Source organism: Marmota flaviventris, chromosome 9, assembly GCF_047511675.1.
Source record: "Marmota flaviventris isolate mMarFla1 chromosome 9, mMarFla1.hap1, whole genome shotgun sequence".
NCBI lineage: Eukaryota > Metazoa > Chordata > Mammalia > Rodentia > Sciuridae > Marmota > Marmota flaviventris.
The window spans coordinates 8811019-8823761 of NC_092506.1; the positions used below are offsets into that span (position 1 = coordinate 8811019).

Sequence of the window (12743 nt, forward strand, 5' to 3'; positions counted from 1 at the left end):
CCTTCTGTTGTTGTCCTTTTTTTGAATTTGTGAGACAAGAACCTGCAAAGAAATTGCTTGATAGTAGTGGAGAAGAATCTGGCTTTGCCACCTGCCACCCTGGGTCCTCCTGGAGGGGAGCTGGCAGGCATGCCCTGCTGTGATTAGCTGCCAACACCAAAGTGCTTTCTCAGCTGCAGAGGCTGTAGCGTATGCTGACTCTACCTGCCAGAAACAGAATTGAGTTTTGTCTCAGACCCTGGTTTAAACTTTACATGGCAACTGGTCTGATGTCTTAATAAAGTTAATGCTATTGAGGAGAAAAATTTGGGGTGTGTGAATGCTGTTCTGTGCTGAAAGAAATAGTTGACAAAAAGCAAATGTCAAAAACAACTATAAAAAAACAAAAACTATAAAAGCAATTTGAGATATTTGGAAAATTCAAATTTATTCTGGGTATTAAAGAATACTAAGGAATTATTAATTTTATTGTGTGATAATAGTATTAAGCTTATGTTAACATATGTCCTAATTTAAGAAAAGAGATAAAGCAAATATGGTAAAATAATGTTTTATTTAATTTGCTTTTTCTTTTTTTGTAGCGGGTATTAAACTCAGGGGCACTTGACCACTGAGCCACATCCCCAGCTCTATTTTGTATTTTATTTAGAGATAGGGTCTCACTGAGTTGCTTAGCAGTTCACTCTTGCTGAGGCTGGGCTTTGATCTTGCGATTCTCCTGTCTCAGCCTCTGAGCTTCTGGGATTACAGGCGTGTGGCCTTGTGCTGGGTGGTTTTGCTTAGTTTTTATTTTATTTTTTAAAAAATAAAGTTTTAAATTGAGGCAGTAGTATGGTGCGTGGATGGTAACTATAGTAAATTTTCTAGTATTTTTTTATGTTAAATATTTTAAATTAGCAAACGTCTTCAATAATATCTAAAATTTAAAATTAAATAAAATAAGACAAATTTATTTAGATAAATTATAACTATTTAAAATTAAAAGGATAAAAGAGATATGCTAAGCAAATACTAACAAAAAATTAGGATACTTAGGACTTTGGTCCATTTGAGTTGACTTTTTTATGGGTAGGAGAGAGGTTTTTAATTTTATTCAGTCTATATGTATATCCAGTTTTCCCAACACCATTTGTTAAAAGTGTTTTATTTTTCCTCCAATGAATGTTTTTGTCACTTTTGCAAAAGTCAGATGACTGTAGCTGTATGTGTTTGCATCTTCTGTTCTGTTCCTTTGGTCCATGTATCTATTTTTGTTACTACGGCTTTGAAATATTATTTGAAATTGGGTATTGTGATGTCTTTGGAACTGTTAGAAGGAAAAATGGAGAACACTTCAACATACAGGTGCAGGTAAAGACTTCTGAATAGGACCCATACAACTCAGGAAATAAGAGCAAGAATCAATAAATAGGAGAGCATCAAACTAAAAAGCTTCTGCACAGCAAAGGAAACAACAGTGAAGAGGTGATCTACAGAATGGGAGACACTCTTTGCAGCTACTCTTCCAACAGAAGATTACTGTCCAGAAAACACAAAGAACTCAAAAACTCAACACCAAAAAAACCCAAAACCAAAAGCAAAACCAAAACAAAACAACAACAACAACCCCCCCCAAACCTAATCAATAAATGTGTAAATGAACTGAACAGGTAATTCTCAAAGAAGAAATACAAATGAAAAAGAAATACATGAAAAAATGTTCAACATCTTTAGTCATCAGGGAAATGCAAATCAAAACTATACTGAGATTCCATCTTACTCAAGAATACGCATGACAATAAACACTGGTGAACCTGGGGAGGAGTGGGGGATGGGGGAAAGAATTTTTTTTGGGGGTTTGGGTACCAGGGATTGAACGCAGGGGCACTTACCCACTGAGCCACATTTCAAGACCTTTCTTGTACACTGTTGTTGTCATTGTAAATTGGTACAGCCACTATGGAAATGATACAGAGGTTTCTCAACAATCTAAAATAGATCTATCATATGATCTAGCTTTACCACTCCTTGATGTTTATCCAAAAGAATTAAAGTCAGCATACGTCAGAGGTGCATGCATACCCACGTATCTCGGCGCAATTCACAGTAGCTGGGTTATGAAATCAGCCTAGGTGCCCACCAGCAGATGAATGGATAAAGAAAATCTGTATACAAAGGAGCTTTATTCAGCCATAAAGAGAAAAATAATTGTTATTTTCAGGAAAATGAACCAAAACAGAGACCATGAATTTGAGCAAAATAAGTTAAACTCAGAAAACCCTCATGTTTTCTCTCCTAAGCTTGAAGGAAAAAGCAGGGGGAAAGGATTGCCAGAAAAGTAGAAGGGAGACCACTGGGTTAGGGGAAGCAGGTGGGGGGGGAGGAGGAGGAGGGGTGGTGGAGGTTGGGGGAAGTGCCAGGGAGTAAATCCATCAAGTTGTGTTTTTATGTATATACAAATAAACCACAATGAAACTCACCATTCTGTGTAAATAATTTGTACCAATAATAAAAAAGAGTATAGGCTAAAGGTTATCACTGAAAGGAAAAATAAATTTACTTTATTGAAAAATTTAGTATACAAACTAACCAAAAGCTAGTATAATGATACCAGAAAATATAGCATTTATGGCAAAAGTTATTAGGATAAAAGTGTTCTGATTAAAGTTCCAACTCAGGATCAATATATGTCAACTCTCTGTTTGTATCTAATAGTCTTAAAATACATAACGAAAATCTTCGCAGATTACAAGGGAAACTGGCAAATCATACCATCGTACTGGGGAACTAAATACCTTTGCTGCTCCTGACCTGCAGAGGCAGCTGAACTTAAGGTCGCTCGTGTGAATTTCCAGGGACACCAAATAAAACACAGACACAAACTTTACCTTTAAACAGGTTTCAGGATGGCTCCTCCTATCTCGGCCTCAAGCTCCCCAAATGGGAGAGCAAGGGAAAGTCACAGAGGCTGGAGAGAGGGAGAGGGAGAGAGGGAGACGGAGAGAGGGGGAGAGAACAGGTTTGGAAGTGGGCTTTTATTGAAAGGACCCTCATTCTTACAAAGTTCCATCCAAAAAAGGTAAGAAGAGGTGGAATTACACTGAAAGGTGAGTGTAATTCGACCCAAGGGCTGTAGAGCGATGCCTACATCTGAAGACTTGTCCTCAAACTTCTGGGATAGGGCAATGTCCAAGTCACTACAAGATGTAGTGACAGTCGAAGCCTCTCTGCTCCAAGATTAATGACATGAATCATTCAGAGTGGCTCCCCACAACCCTTCTCTTAGGAACTAAATAAAGACATGCAAAGATATAGAAAATTTGAAAAATTTTACCAACAAGCTGATTTAATGGATACATGTAGTATGATTGTGGAATACGGATTCTTTTTAAACTTCACATGAAGGAATATTTAGGAAAATTGTATCCTGAGCCTTAAAGAAGTCTCAACACATTTTGTGGGATTAGTTCATTGAGATAATCTTTTCCAAGTGTAGTGCAGTTACGTTGGGATCCGTAACAAAGACATAGCTGGGAAGAGCTCACACTTTCAGAAAATTTAGAACATACTGCTAGGTAAACTAGGAATCAAAGAAGGAAACAATAGAAATTGGGTAATATTTAGAAATAAATGATCATACAAATACTGGATATCAGTATTTTACCCATGCAGCAAAGGGATGCTCAGGAAGATATTTGTAGTATCAATCTTCACATTAAGGAAAAAAGTGCAAATTAATAATTAGCAGAAATAAAGTAAAAAGACTACAACAAAATCAAATGAATCCAATCAAGAATATAAAATAGAGAACATTAACATTTTAGGAATAAAAGAGAGGGTGTTAAGTACAGATGCCGATGAGCTGGAACCAACATGAAATATCAATAAATAACTTCATGACAAGAAATTGGAAAATTTTGGTGAAATTTACACACTTAAAAAGTCAATGATATTGGGTTGGGTGTGGTGATGTATGCCTGTAATCCCAGTGGCTCAGGAGACTGAGGCATGAGGATTTCGAATTTAAAGTCAGCCTCAGCAAAAGCAAGGTGCTAAGCAACTCAGTGAGACCCTGTCTCTAAATATAATACAAAATAGGGCTGGGGATGTGACTCAGTGGTCGAATGCGTGGCCCCTTTAAATCATCCACCACTGCTCCTGCCCTAGCAGCAACCAATCACCCCGCCCCCACATAAATCCCCTTTAACTGAAAGTATGCAGCAAATACAGGAGGAATGAAAATCTCATAGTTTAGCTGTTTTTCCTATTAGGCTAAATACCGCTTGTCAACTAGAGCATGAACAATTACCTTTTGTTGTATTTAACGAATTACAATGTACCAACCCCAGGGCAAAAGGTGGGGATCCATTTTTTCAGCCCCTGACACAGATGTTTCCAGTTCAAAGAAAACATCCTTGCAGAAATCCTTTCATGCCACTAGAGGGAGTTCTAACTTTAATTACTATTGCAAATGCCCAAGTGCAACTTCCTAGGGAGATATATAAAAATTATTACTCAGAATCAGAAACCCTTACCCAATACTTTTGGATTTCTTGTGTCTTGTTCTCATAATGCTAAAGAGGAGAATTTGTTGTTCTGGGAGTAACTAATTTTGATTATACCGGTACAATATATGTCTAAATGTGGTCCCATATGCCCTTAAGCCTCTCCAAAGGCTCCTCTATTGCTCAGTTGATTGTGATTCCCTATGTTTCCGCTCAACAACCTTTAAATGAAAGGGGAAATACAAGGTTTGGCTCTGCTGTCATTGGAGCATGTTTACTAATTACTGAAGGTAGACCTAAATTAACTCTTTGCTTAAATGAGCACCCAATTACAGGGCTATTGGATACCGGTGCTAATGTTATGGTACTCTCTCTTTCAGTATGGCCTTATGCAAGAGGCCTCCCCAGTATGCGGCAGAGGAGGCAAAAATGAGCAAGTGTCCTAGAGCTTCTTGTGGTTACCTCCTACTTGCAATCCTACTCCTTCCAATCCACAACAAATCATCACTCATGCTCAGCCCTATTTAATGCTATTACAAGATTTAAAACAAAAACAAAAATAAAAAATGAAAGAAAAGTGACCACAACACTCAGAGCAACCAAGAGCTCTTTATTGCAGCAGTGCAACAGAGGAGAAAAGAAAGAGAGAGAGAGAGAGAGAGAGAGAGAGAGAGAGAGAGAGAGAGAGAGGAAGCGCGTGCAGGAGAGAGACAGAGAAAGCAAGAGAGATAGCAAGAGAGAGAGGGGCCCGGCAGGAGGGGGTTTTTATAGCCCAAATCTAATGAGGTCTCTGGGTCTGCAAGCTGCCTTGTTGGCACAAGGGGGGTTACGTGTTCGGCCTTGAGCAGCGGGTTGAGTGTTCAGCCTAGAGTGGGGGCTTGGGCATTTGGGCTTGAAGCGATAGTTGATAAAGAACCAGACAGAGGGTTTGAGTGGCCAGGTCATCCTGCAGCTAACTTTGTTTGGTATGCCCTGCAGACAGCTTACTCAGCCTGTCCTTCACCTAACATTTTTCCCTTTTTGTTTTTCTAAGTGACATGGGGAACAGCGTAAAGTCCTCTGGCTACTTCCTGCTTAATGGTGGGTGGCATAGGACCTAGGAGGGAAAGTGGAAGAATGTTCAGGGGACAGGTCTGAGAAAACCAGGGCAGCCAAAAATGACACTCAGTGGCTATAGATAACTACTTTGGTAGGGGTAAAGTCCATAAAAGTTCCTTGAAGCCACAAGTCGTCGATGGTATCAAACCAGTCCTGGATGGAGGAGATTCTTGGTATCAGCAATTGGTCCTGTTGTAGGGACTCTAGGAAGTATTGGAGGTGGCTTGGTTGAATCGGTAATGGTAAGGGTGACAGCCTGATTGCAGCCAGTGGAAGGACAATCACCTTGACCCATAAACTGAGAGTGGGTGGTGTCATCCTGGTGCCATGTCGCTTGGATGTTAAAGCGCCATCTGTGGTTGGGATAGAAACTTGAGAGAGATTAATGATTAGTAAAAGAAGACGAGGGTTGGTGAGAAATTTTGCGTTTGGTGGGCGTGGTGGAAGTCCAGGACTGGACATTTGGAACAGGTACCTTTTTAAGGTAGGAGACATGGTACCAGAGAGAGTATCTAAATGCTTGGTTACCATTGGGGTAGTAAGTATGACTGTTTGGGGTCTCGTCCAATGATTGAGAATGCAGTTCCTGAAGTAAGACTGAGTCACCCAGTTGAAGAGGGTCCAATTCAGTTTGTGGTTGTCCCGGGATTGAGGCAATGAATGGCACAGGAAGGCATTGGTCTGCGTGTTCCCTGGGAAGTGAGGGCTGGACCGTTGTCTGACTGGGTGGAGGTGGGAAGTCTGAACCTGGGAATGATCTCCTCAATGAGGATGGAAGCAATGGTGTCAGCAATTTCCCTGGAGATAGGGAAGGCTTCTATCCAACCTGAAAAAGTATCAACCAAAGTAAGTAGGTAGTGAAGCTTTTTGTGTCTAGGCACATGAGTGAAGTTGATGTACCAGTCTTTGCCTGGCTAGTGGCTCCTCATCTGAGGTGTGGGGAGTTTAGGTTTGATGCTTCCTTGTGGGGATACTGTAGAGCAGAAAGAATAAGCAGAGTGGACCTGCTGGAGAGTGTTCTCATTCCTAGGAAGTGAAAGAGGGATTGTAAAATCTGGAAAAGGGGTTAGAGAGGGTTTTAGGTGGGCGCAGAGTCTCTGGAGCTAGAGGAGTTGGTCATGAGTCATAGGTCTCCGTCTTGGGCATCAGGGGCTGGTAGTCTTAAAGAAGTAGTTGATTGACTGGTTGGTGAATTTGTGTATCTGATCTTGCAGGAACTTCTGTAGGCAATTTATTAGACATGGTCCTATTAGGAGAAACATAAAGAGGACTAATAGGGGTCCTGCGAGGGGGAGGAGCCAAGGCCATACTTGACTGAACATTCCCCATGAAGACTGTTGGCTAGTTGCTGTCTCCTCTTTTCTAGCTGTTCTTGTCCTTCATTACTCCCAGGAATGACTGTGTTTTGGATTAACTGTTTTTGGTAGGTGTTTAAGATCAAGCTGGTCAAAATTGACTATAAACTCTTGGAAGGATCAACTCCTTCTACTGTTGTTTGACCTTGCAGAACTCCACAGACACAGGGGACTGGACCTTTGGAGGGATGCTCATCAACTACAGCAGGATTAACTGGGTCTGAATTGCACTCTAAAATGGACACAGGTGGACTGTCTCTCCCTGAACTCACTGATAAGGAGGACTAGCAGGAGACACAGCCACAGGGAAAGAGCGTGATTCATTCAGTAAGTGCTGATTGAGTGATTGAGTGCCTGCTGTGCCAGCCAGCGTGAGGACCAGCCCATACCTCTGCCTGCATTCATACTTGTGATCTCGCCCTTGTGTTTAATAGAGAAACCAGGCTTACTTTGTGGAGTCATATGGACCACATTGGCTTTCCCTATATAGATGGCCCAATGTGCATTAAGGGTACCAAGAAATTTCAATTTGTTCTCCAAGGTTTGGTTGTGTTCTGTCCTGTAACAGAAAAATAAGACCACAGATTGGGGGTGGCCTTTGTTCTAGAATCTGGCCTGCAAGAAACCCAAACCTAGGCCTACAGAATTCTCTGCTCATCACCTGTAGGAATCAGAGAGGAGAGGCCTCTCTTGACGCAGGTGAGAAGCCTCTCTAGCTCAGGACAGGCAGCATTCCAGCTGGACCCACCTTCTTTGCTAACTCCTCTCATGTAGCTCCTGAGACTGAGTTTCTGGCACTGAGCACATTGGATTAGCTGAAGACATACAAGATCTGATACGAGGACTGTGACCTTGCTTCCTCCTCCAACCTGCACACTCCAGGTAGTCCCTGTGCCCGCCTAACCTGTCATCCCTTCAGCCAGCAGGCCCACCAAGTCCTCCTGCTCAATAGATGGGACTGTAATGTGGGTACTAAGGGTACCAATGCTGATCCTGTGGTGTCAGCAAAAACCAAGCCTGGGAAACATTCTTTGCTGAGAGCTGAGGATGTTATCGGTCTTGACAACTCAGCTCTGATGCTAACAGTTACCAGACTTCCAGTAGATTTGGGCATCCTGGTTATAGCAGAATAAACTAAGATCACCTGGTTGAAGGTCAGCCACCCAAAGATATCCAGTGGGATCCAGTGGGGAAGTAAGGGAATTATCTGAGCCCATCCCCAGTTTTTCTCTCCATAATGAGGATGGAGAAGACCTTGAGGAGGGTTCATCTGAAATCTACAGGACATCAGGGTGGAGAGGCTGAGAGAGGCCACATGTCCACAGGAGCAACATGGGTTGTGGGAGTAGCATGTCTGCAGTGACACTGTGGGTCCTGAGCACGGAGTCTCCCATTTTCAGTTCCAGTTCCCTGTGTGTTCACCCCACAGCTCTGTCTCCCCAAGAGCCTGAAGAGGGATTGAGGTGGTCCTTGCTTCCTCCCCAAGCCCCACAGTGAGGATGTTGAGCTGCCCCCAGTCCCTCCCACCCCTTGCTGTGTGGACTGCCCAGGATGTGACATCGATAAGTGGGTGTCAGAAGAGAGAGACTTATTTGGGGCTTGGGTGGGGTAGCACTCTGGTGCCTCAAAGCAGGAGCCTCTTCACCAATTAGTAAGGGTTTGGGTTTCTCTTGGGCTAGAATGAATGCGCTTCTGATCTGGGGGTGAGAGGAAGGGAGTGTTTCTTTCCATCCTCTGGCCACGCAGTTTCCCTGGGTTTCCAGGGTGTGGGGAATGCGCCTCTGGTGGCCTGTCCCTGGTAGGCCTGTGGTTGGCGTTGAAGTGGGTGGAAATGTTCAAGTGTTCTGGTGATTCTGGGTCCTCATTGTGGGGTGTGTCTGTGTCCTCAGAGCCCCTCTCTCGCCCTTGAAACCCTACCCTGTGGCTCTGTTCCTCCGTCCTGCCTTCCCCACACCCACCCAACTTGCTTGTTTTACTTGCTCTCCTCTCTCCCTGAAACCTGGAGATTTTGGAATGTCCCCCGGACCAGAGATGCCACTGAATCCTCCTGAATGCACATTGAGCTCTGATTTCCCCCCTCCCCCACTGATTTCCATACCTGACTGTGTCCTGGATGTGTGCCTTGCACTTGTTGGATGATTAAATATTTTATGTGAATTTTGTCACGACCTGTGCAGCATCAACAAAGGATCTCGAGCAGGAGAGACTGGGGATGGAGAAAAATGCAGAGACATTTTTAAGCAAACCTGGGGCCAGGTGGGACACAGCACTCTGTTGGAGGAACAGTGACCCAGAACTAGCTCTGCAAGTTTATTACGTAGGGTCTCATCATCAGGCAGTGAAACTCCAGGGCACTGTAAATTTCAAGGTTGTGAGTTATCAAGAGGCTTCTGAAAACCACTTACTCTCCCAATTTGGCACTGAGGCTCTCTGGCTTGGGGCCAGCTCTGAGCCACTGTGGCCCTGCCCAGGCCTGAGTCCACTGTTTCCACAGGTGAAGTGGCAGGAAGTGGCGTGAACAGCTTCACCGTCCTCGGTGACACAGCCATAGTGACGAAGGAGCTGCTGTCCGTGGTGGCTGGAGGAGATGCGTACCGGATCAATAACAAGAACGATGAGGAGTATGACCCACTGCCGCCCCAGAAAATTGTCCAGCAGGCAGAGAAAATGGTCGGGAAGGAAGTCTCCTATTCAGTGACCAGCAACAACTGTGAGCACTTTGTGAATGCGCTGCGCTACAGAGTTTCCCGCAGTGACCAGGTGTGTCCTCAGCCTGTGTCCCCTTCCCTGACACTAGACCATTCCCCAGCTCACAGGGGCTGGACACCTGCTGAGGGCTGGCAGTGCAACCTGAGTTGGACATTGCCCATGATCAGGGGTCAGGGAAGCTGGCAGAGTGAGCAGTGGGGTCCAGGAGAAGGGGACCCTGGTCATGTTGGGTCCATTTTTCCTGCACAAGGTCAACAGGAACACTTCAGCTTTTGTGGGCCAGCTGGTCCCTCTCCTTACTCTGCCAGGGTTGCTCTGTAGCCTGGGAGCAGCCATTGACTCTGTAAACCAGAGGCGAGGCTGTGTTCCAAAAAACTTTATTTCTTTTCATTTATCTACTTTTGTAGAAATAGGTGACAGGCGAGATTTGACCAACGGGACATTGGGTACCAAGTCTTGGTTTAAAAGAACTTGAAGTACTGGGGCTGTAGTTCAGTGGCAGGGCACTTGCCTAGAGTGCATGAGACCCTGAGTTCAATTCCCAGCACCAAATACACACACACACACACACACACAAACCCCTAAAACCCAAAACAAACAACCCCCCCAAAAAAACCCTAAGAAATATTACAATATACATTTTTAAGTTAAACATTTAAAAAATCATAAAGGTAAAATATTAACAAATGATGTAATTTTGTGCATTTTGTACCCATGATTTCATTACAATTTTTCTTGGCAACCTTGGAATTACACAATCAGCTTATTTAATGAGTGAAAAATGTCTTCTGCATAATTTAAATAGCCAAGCCCGGTTTTATTGTAAAACTGTCAGTCAAATCAGACAATTTTTTCTAGTCAAAAACTGACAATTCTTCAGTTCATGTTGATATTAATGCCCATCATCATGACACCACCTCACATTGTTTCTGGAGGCCTCTATATTGTGTTGGATTGGTTTTTGTGTGTATGTGTTTTGGTTTGTGTGTGGGGGTTGGTACCAGACTTCGACCAGGGGTACTTAACCAGTGAGCCATTTTTATATTTTATCCAAAAGACAGGGTATCTCTAATTTAATTTAGGACTGCAGTAAGTTGTTGAAGCTAAACTTGAATTTGTGATCCTCCTGCCTCAGTCTCCCTAGCTGCTGGGATTACAGGCAGGCGTCACCATGCCTCACTGGAGACCTCTCTGTTGGAGAGGTCTTGAATCCTCCCTTCTTGGTGTCCAGGGATGTTTGCATCTTGGCCTGTGCCCCACAGGTTCAGGACAGGGGAGGGACTGGCTCTTTTTTGGTAAGGTAGGAGAAGGGCTGTGGTGAAGAGGGGAGATGGGCGGGGAAAATCCATGCTTCCAGAAGCCAGGGCCCCAGGCTGGAGCCAAGCTGGTAACTGAGAGCTGCCAGTCAGCTCTGGGCACTGGGGTGCAGTGAGACCTGCTTTGTTGCTGTGATCTTGCTGAGTGGGTTTCTCTCCTGTCAGCTGGGAGGGTAGACATGTGTCTGGACCCAGGGGAGGTGTGCTGGGGGTGGGGTGGGAGGGTACCTTTTCCTGCATCTGAAACCACTTCAAAGTTGTACAAAAGCCCCAAGGATCAGTCCCCACCCCCCGGGTATTTTAGGGGTGGTTGGCTCTCTGCTTTGCTTCTGAGAGTTCAATTCAAGCAAGGCTGGGGCACTCAGTGGTGGCTGTACCATTTAGTTTCTCCCTGGCCTGGGGTCCCTCTTTGGGAACCTCTTCTGCAGGTATCTCAATGACTCGCCTGTCTTCTCCCTCTCACTCCTTCCTTATCTTCTGCCCTATCTCCATAGGAAGCTCCTCCTCTGCTCGTCTCCAACTCACTTTCTCCTTCTCTTTCTGTACACAGTGTGCTGTGAGCCCTGCAGAACTCTGGGCCCTTAGTAACTCTGTCCACAATATGCACTGATAGACCACTAACCTCTAGCAGGGCCCCTGGAACATGAAGCTCTGTCTCAAGGAACAATCCCCTTCAAATGCCTGCATGAGAATGTTCTGTCTCTCAGGAAAATGTACTACCTTTTTCTAACCAACAGCAGATGATAGTTGCAAGGCCTCCCTGTCTCAGTGCATTTACCAAAACAGACTTTAAATAGGAATCCTTCCTCTGACTTTGTGAGATGCAGATTGAGAGAGAGGAAGATCACATAGACACTGAGGCCTTACAACTCAGAAGTGTCTTTCTGCCAGTCTGAGAGGGATTCCTTTGGAATTATTCATCAGAAAAACCAGGGCCTCCTGCTGCATCCATCGGACGGTACAATCTGAACCTCACTGGTGCCAGGGAGATCACTCAGCGGCCTCATTGCCTTTACTGGGTCACCCTTCATCACTTTTTACCTCCCTGACTCTAGGGACCCCTGCTCGTCCCCCTTGCCCCATTCCCCATCTCCCTTTGAAACACCCCTCACCTCCCTGCTCATAGTGTTTCCTCTGGGATGTGGTGAAGAGGACAGGGATCATGGGTCTTTCCTGAGCTGCAGGTTCCTTGTCCCCGTATCTCTGCTCAGACTCCTGAGGTCGAGTGTGACACCCCACTCTCTTCTCTTCTGTTGCAGGTGCTTAGTGGAATCATCACAGCTCTTTATTCGGCTTGTTTTTGGTGCTCCAAGATTCCTCTTTAGGATGGGGGCCGGAATACTGCGGAACAACCAGTAAATCCAAGGCCCTAGGTTGGCGGCACCAGTTAACTCTGGGGGATTTGAGCAAGCTGGTTTACAGATTTCACTCTCTTTTGTAATCATGAGCACTTGGGTTAGTGGAGCCGAATCAAAGCACAGGAAGCTGTTTTCTGAGTGAAATGCTGCATAGCAGGAATACTATTAAAGAGCTTGTTGCACAATGCCATGGTCTCAATGTTTGTGTTCTCTCCTACCCCAAATTCATATGTTGATGCCCTAACCCTCAATGTGATGGAGTTCGGAGGTGGTGTCATTGGGGGTCACTAGGTTTAGAGGAGGTGCTGAGGGTAGGACCCCTGGGGTGGGGTTAGTGTCCTTCTAATAAGAAGAAGGGAGACCAGAGCTCTCTTTCCCTCCCTCTGCCATGTGCAGCACTAGTGAGAAGGGGCCCACTGCCTG

The 12743-nt window shown here is 44.6% G+C and overlaps 1 protein-coding gene across 1 annotated transcript; it reads left to right on the plus strand.

Moving 5' to 3' along the window:
• The first annotated feature begins 5718 nt into the window (after positions 1 to 5718).
• On the plus strand, positions 5719 to 12452 carry LOC114099855 (phospholipase A and acyltransferase 2-like). Its single transcript, XM_071616909.1, has 4 exons — positions 5719 to 5755; positions 8568 to 8588; positions 9432 to 9697; positions 12222 to 12452. The coding sequence occupies exons 1-4, from the start codon at positions 5719 to 5721 to the stop codon at positions 12285 to 12287; spliced, it is 390 nt and encodes a 129-aa protein (XP_071473010.1). The 3' UTR covers positions 12288 to 12452.
• Positions 12453 to 12743: the final 291 nt, after the last annotated feature.

Coding starts and splice junctions, on each gene's coding strand:
- LOC114099855 (XM_071616909.1), top strand. CDS start 5,719: ATGGTATCAAACCAGTCCTGGATGGAGGAGATTCTTG. Junction 5,756..8,567: donor CTGGATGGAGGAGATTCTTG/GTATCAGCAATT, acceptor GGTGCCTCAAAG/CAGGAGCCTCTTCACCAATT. Junction 8,589..9,431: donor AGGAGCCTCTTCACCAATTA/GTAAGGGTTTGG, acceptor CTGTTTCCACAG/GTGAAGTGGCAGGAAGTGGC.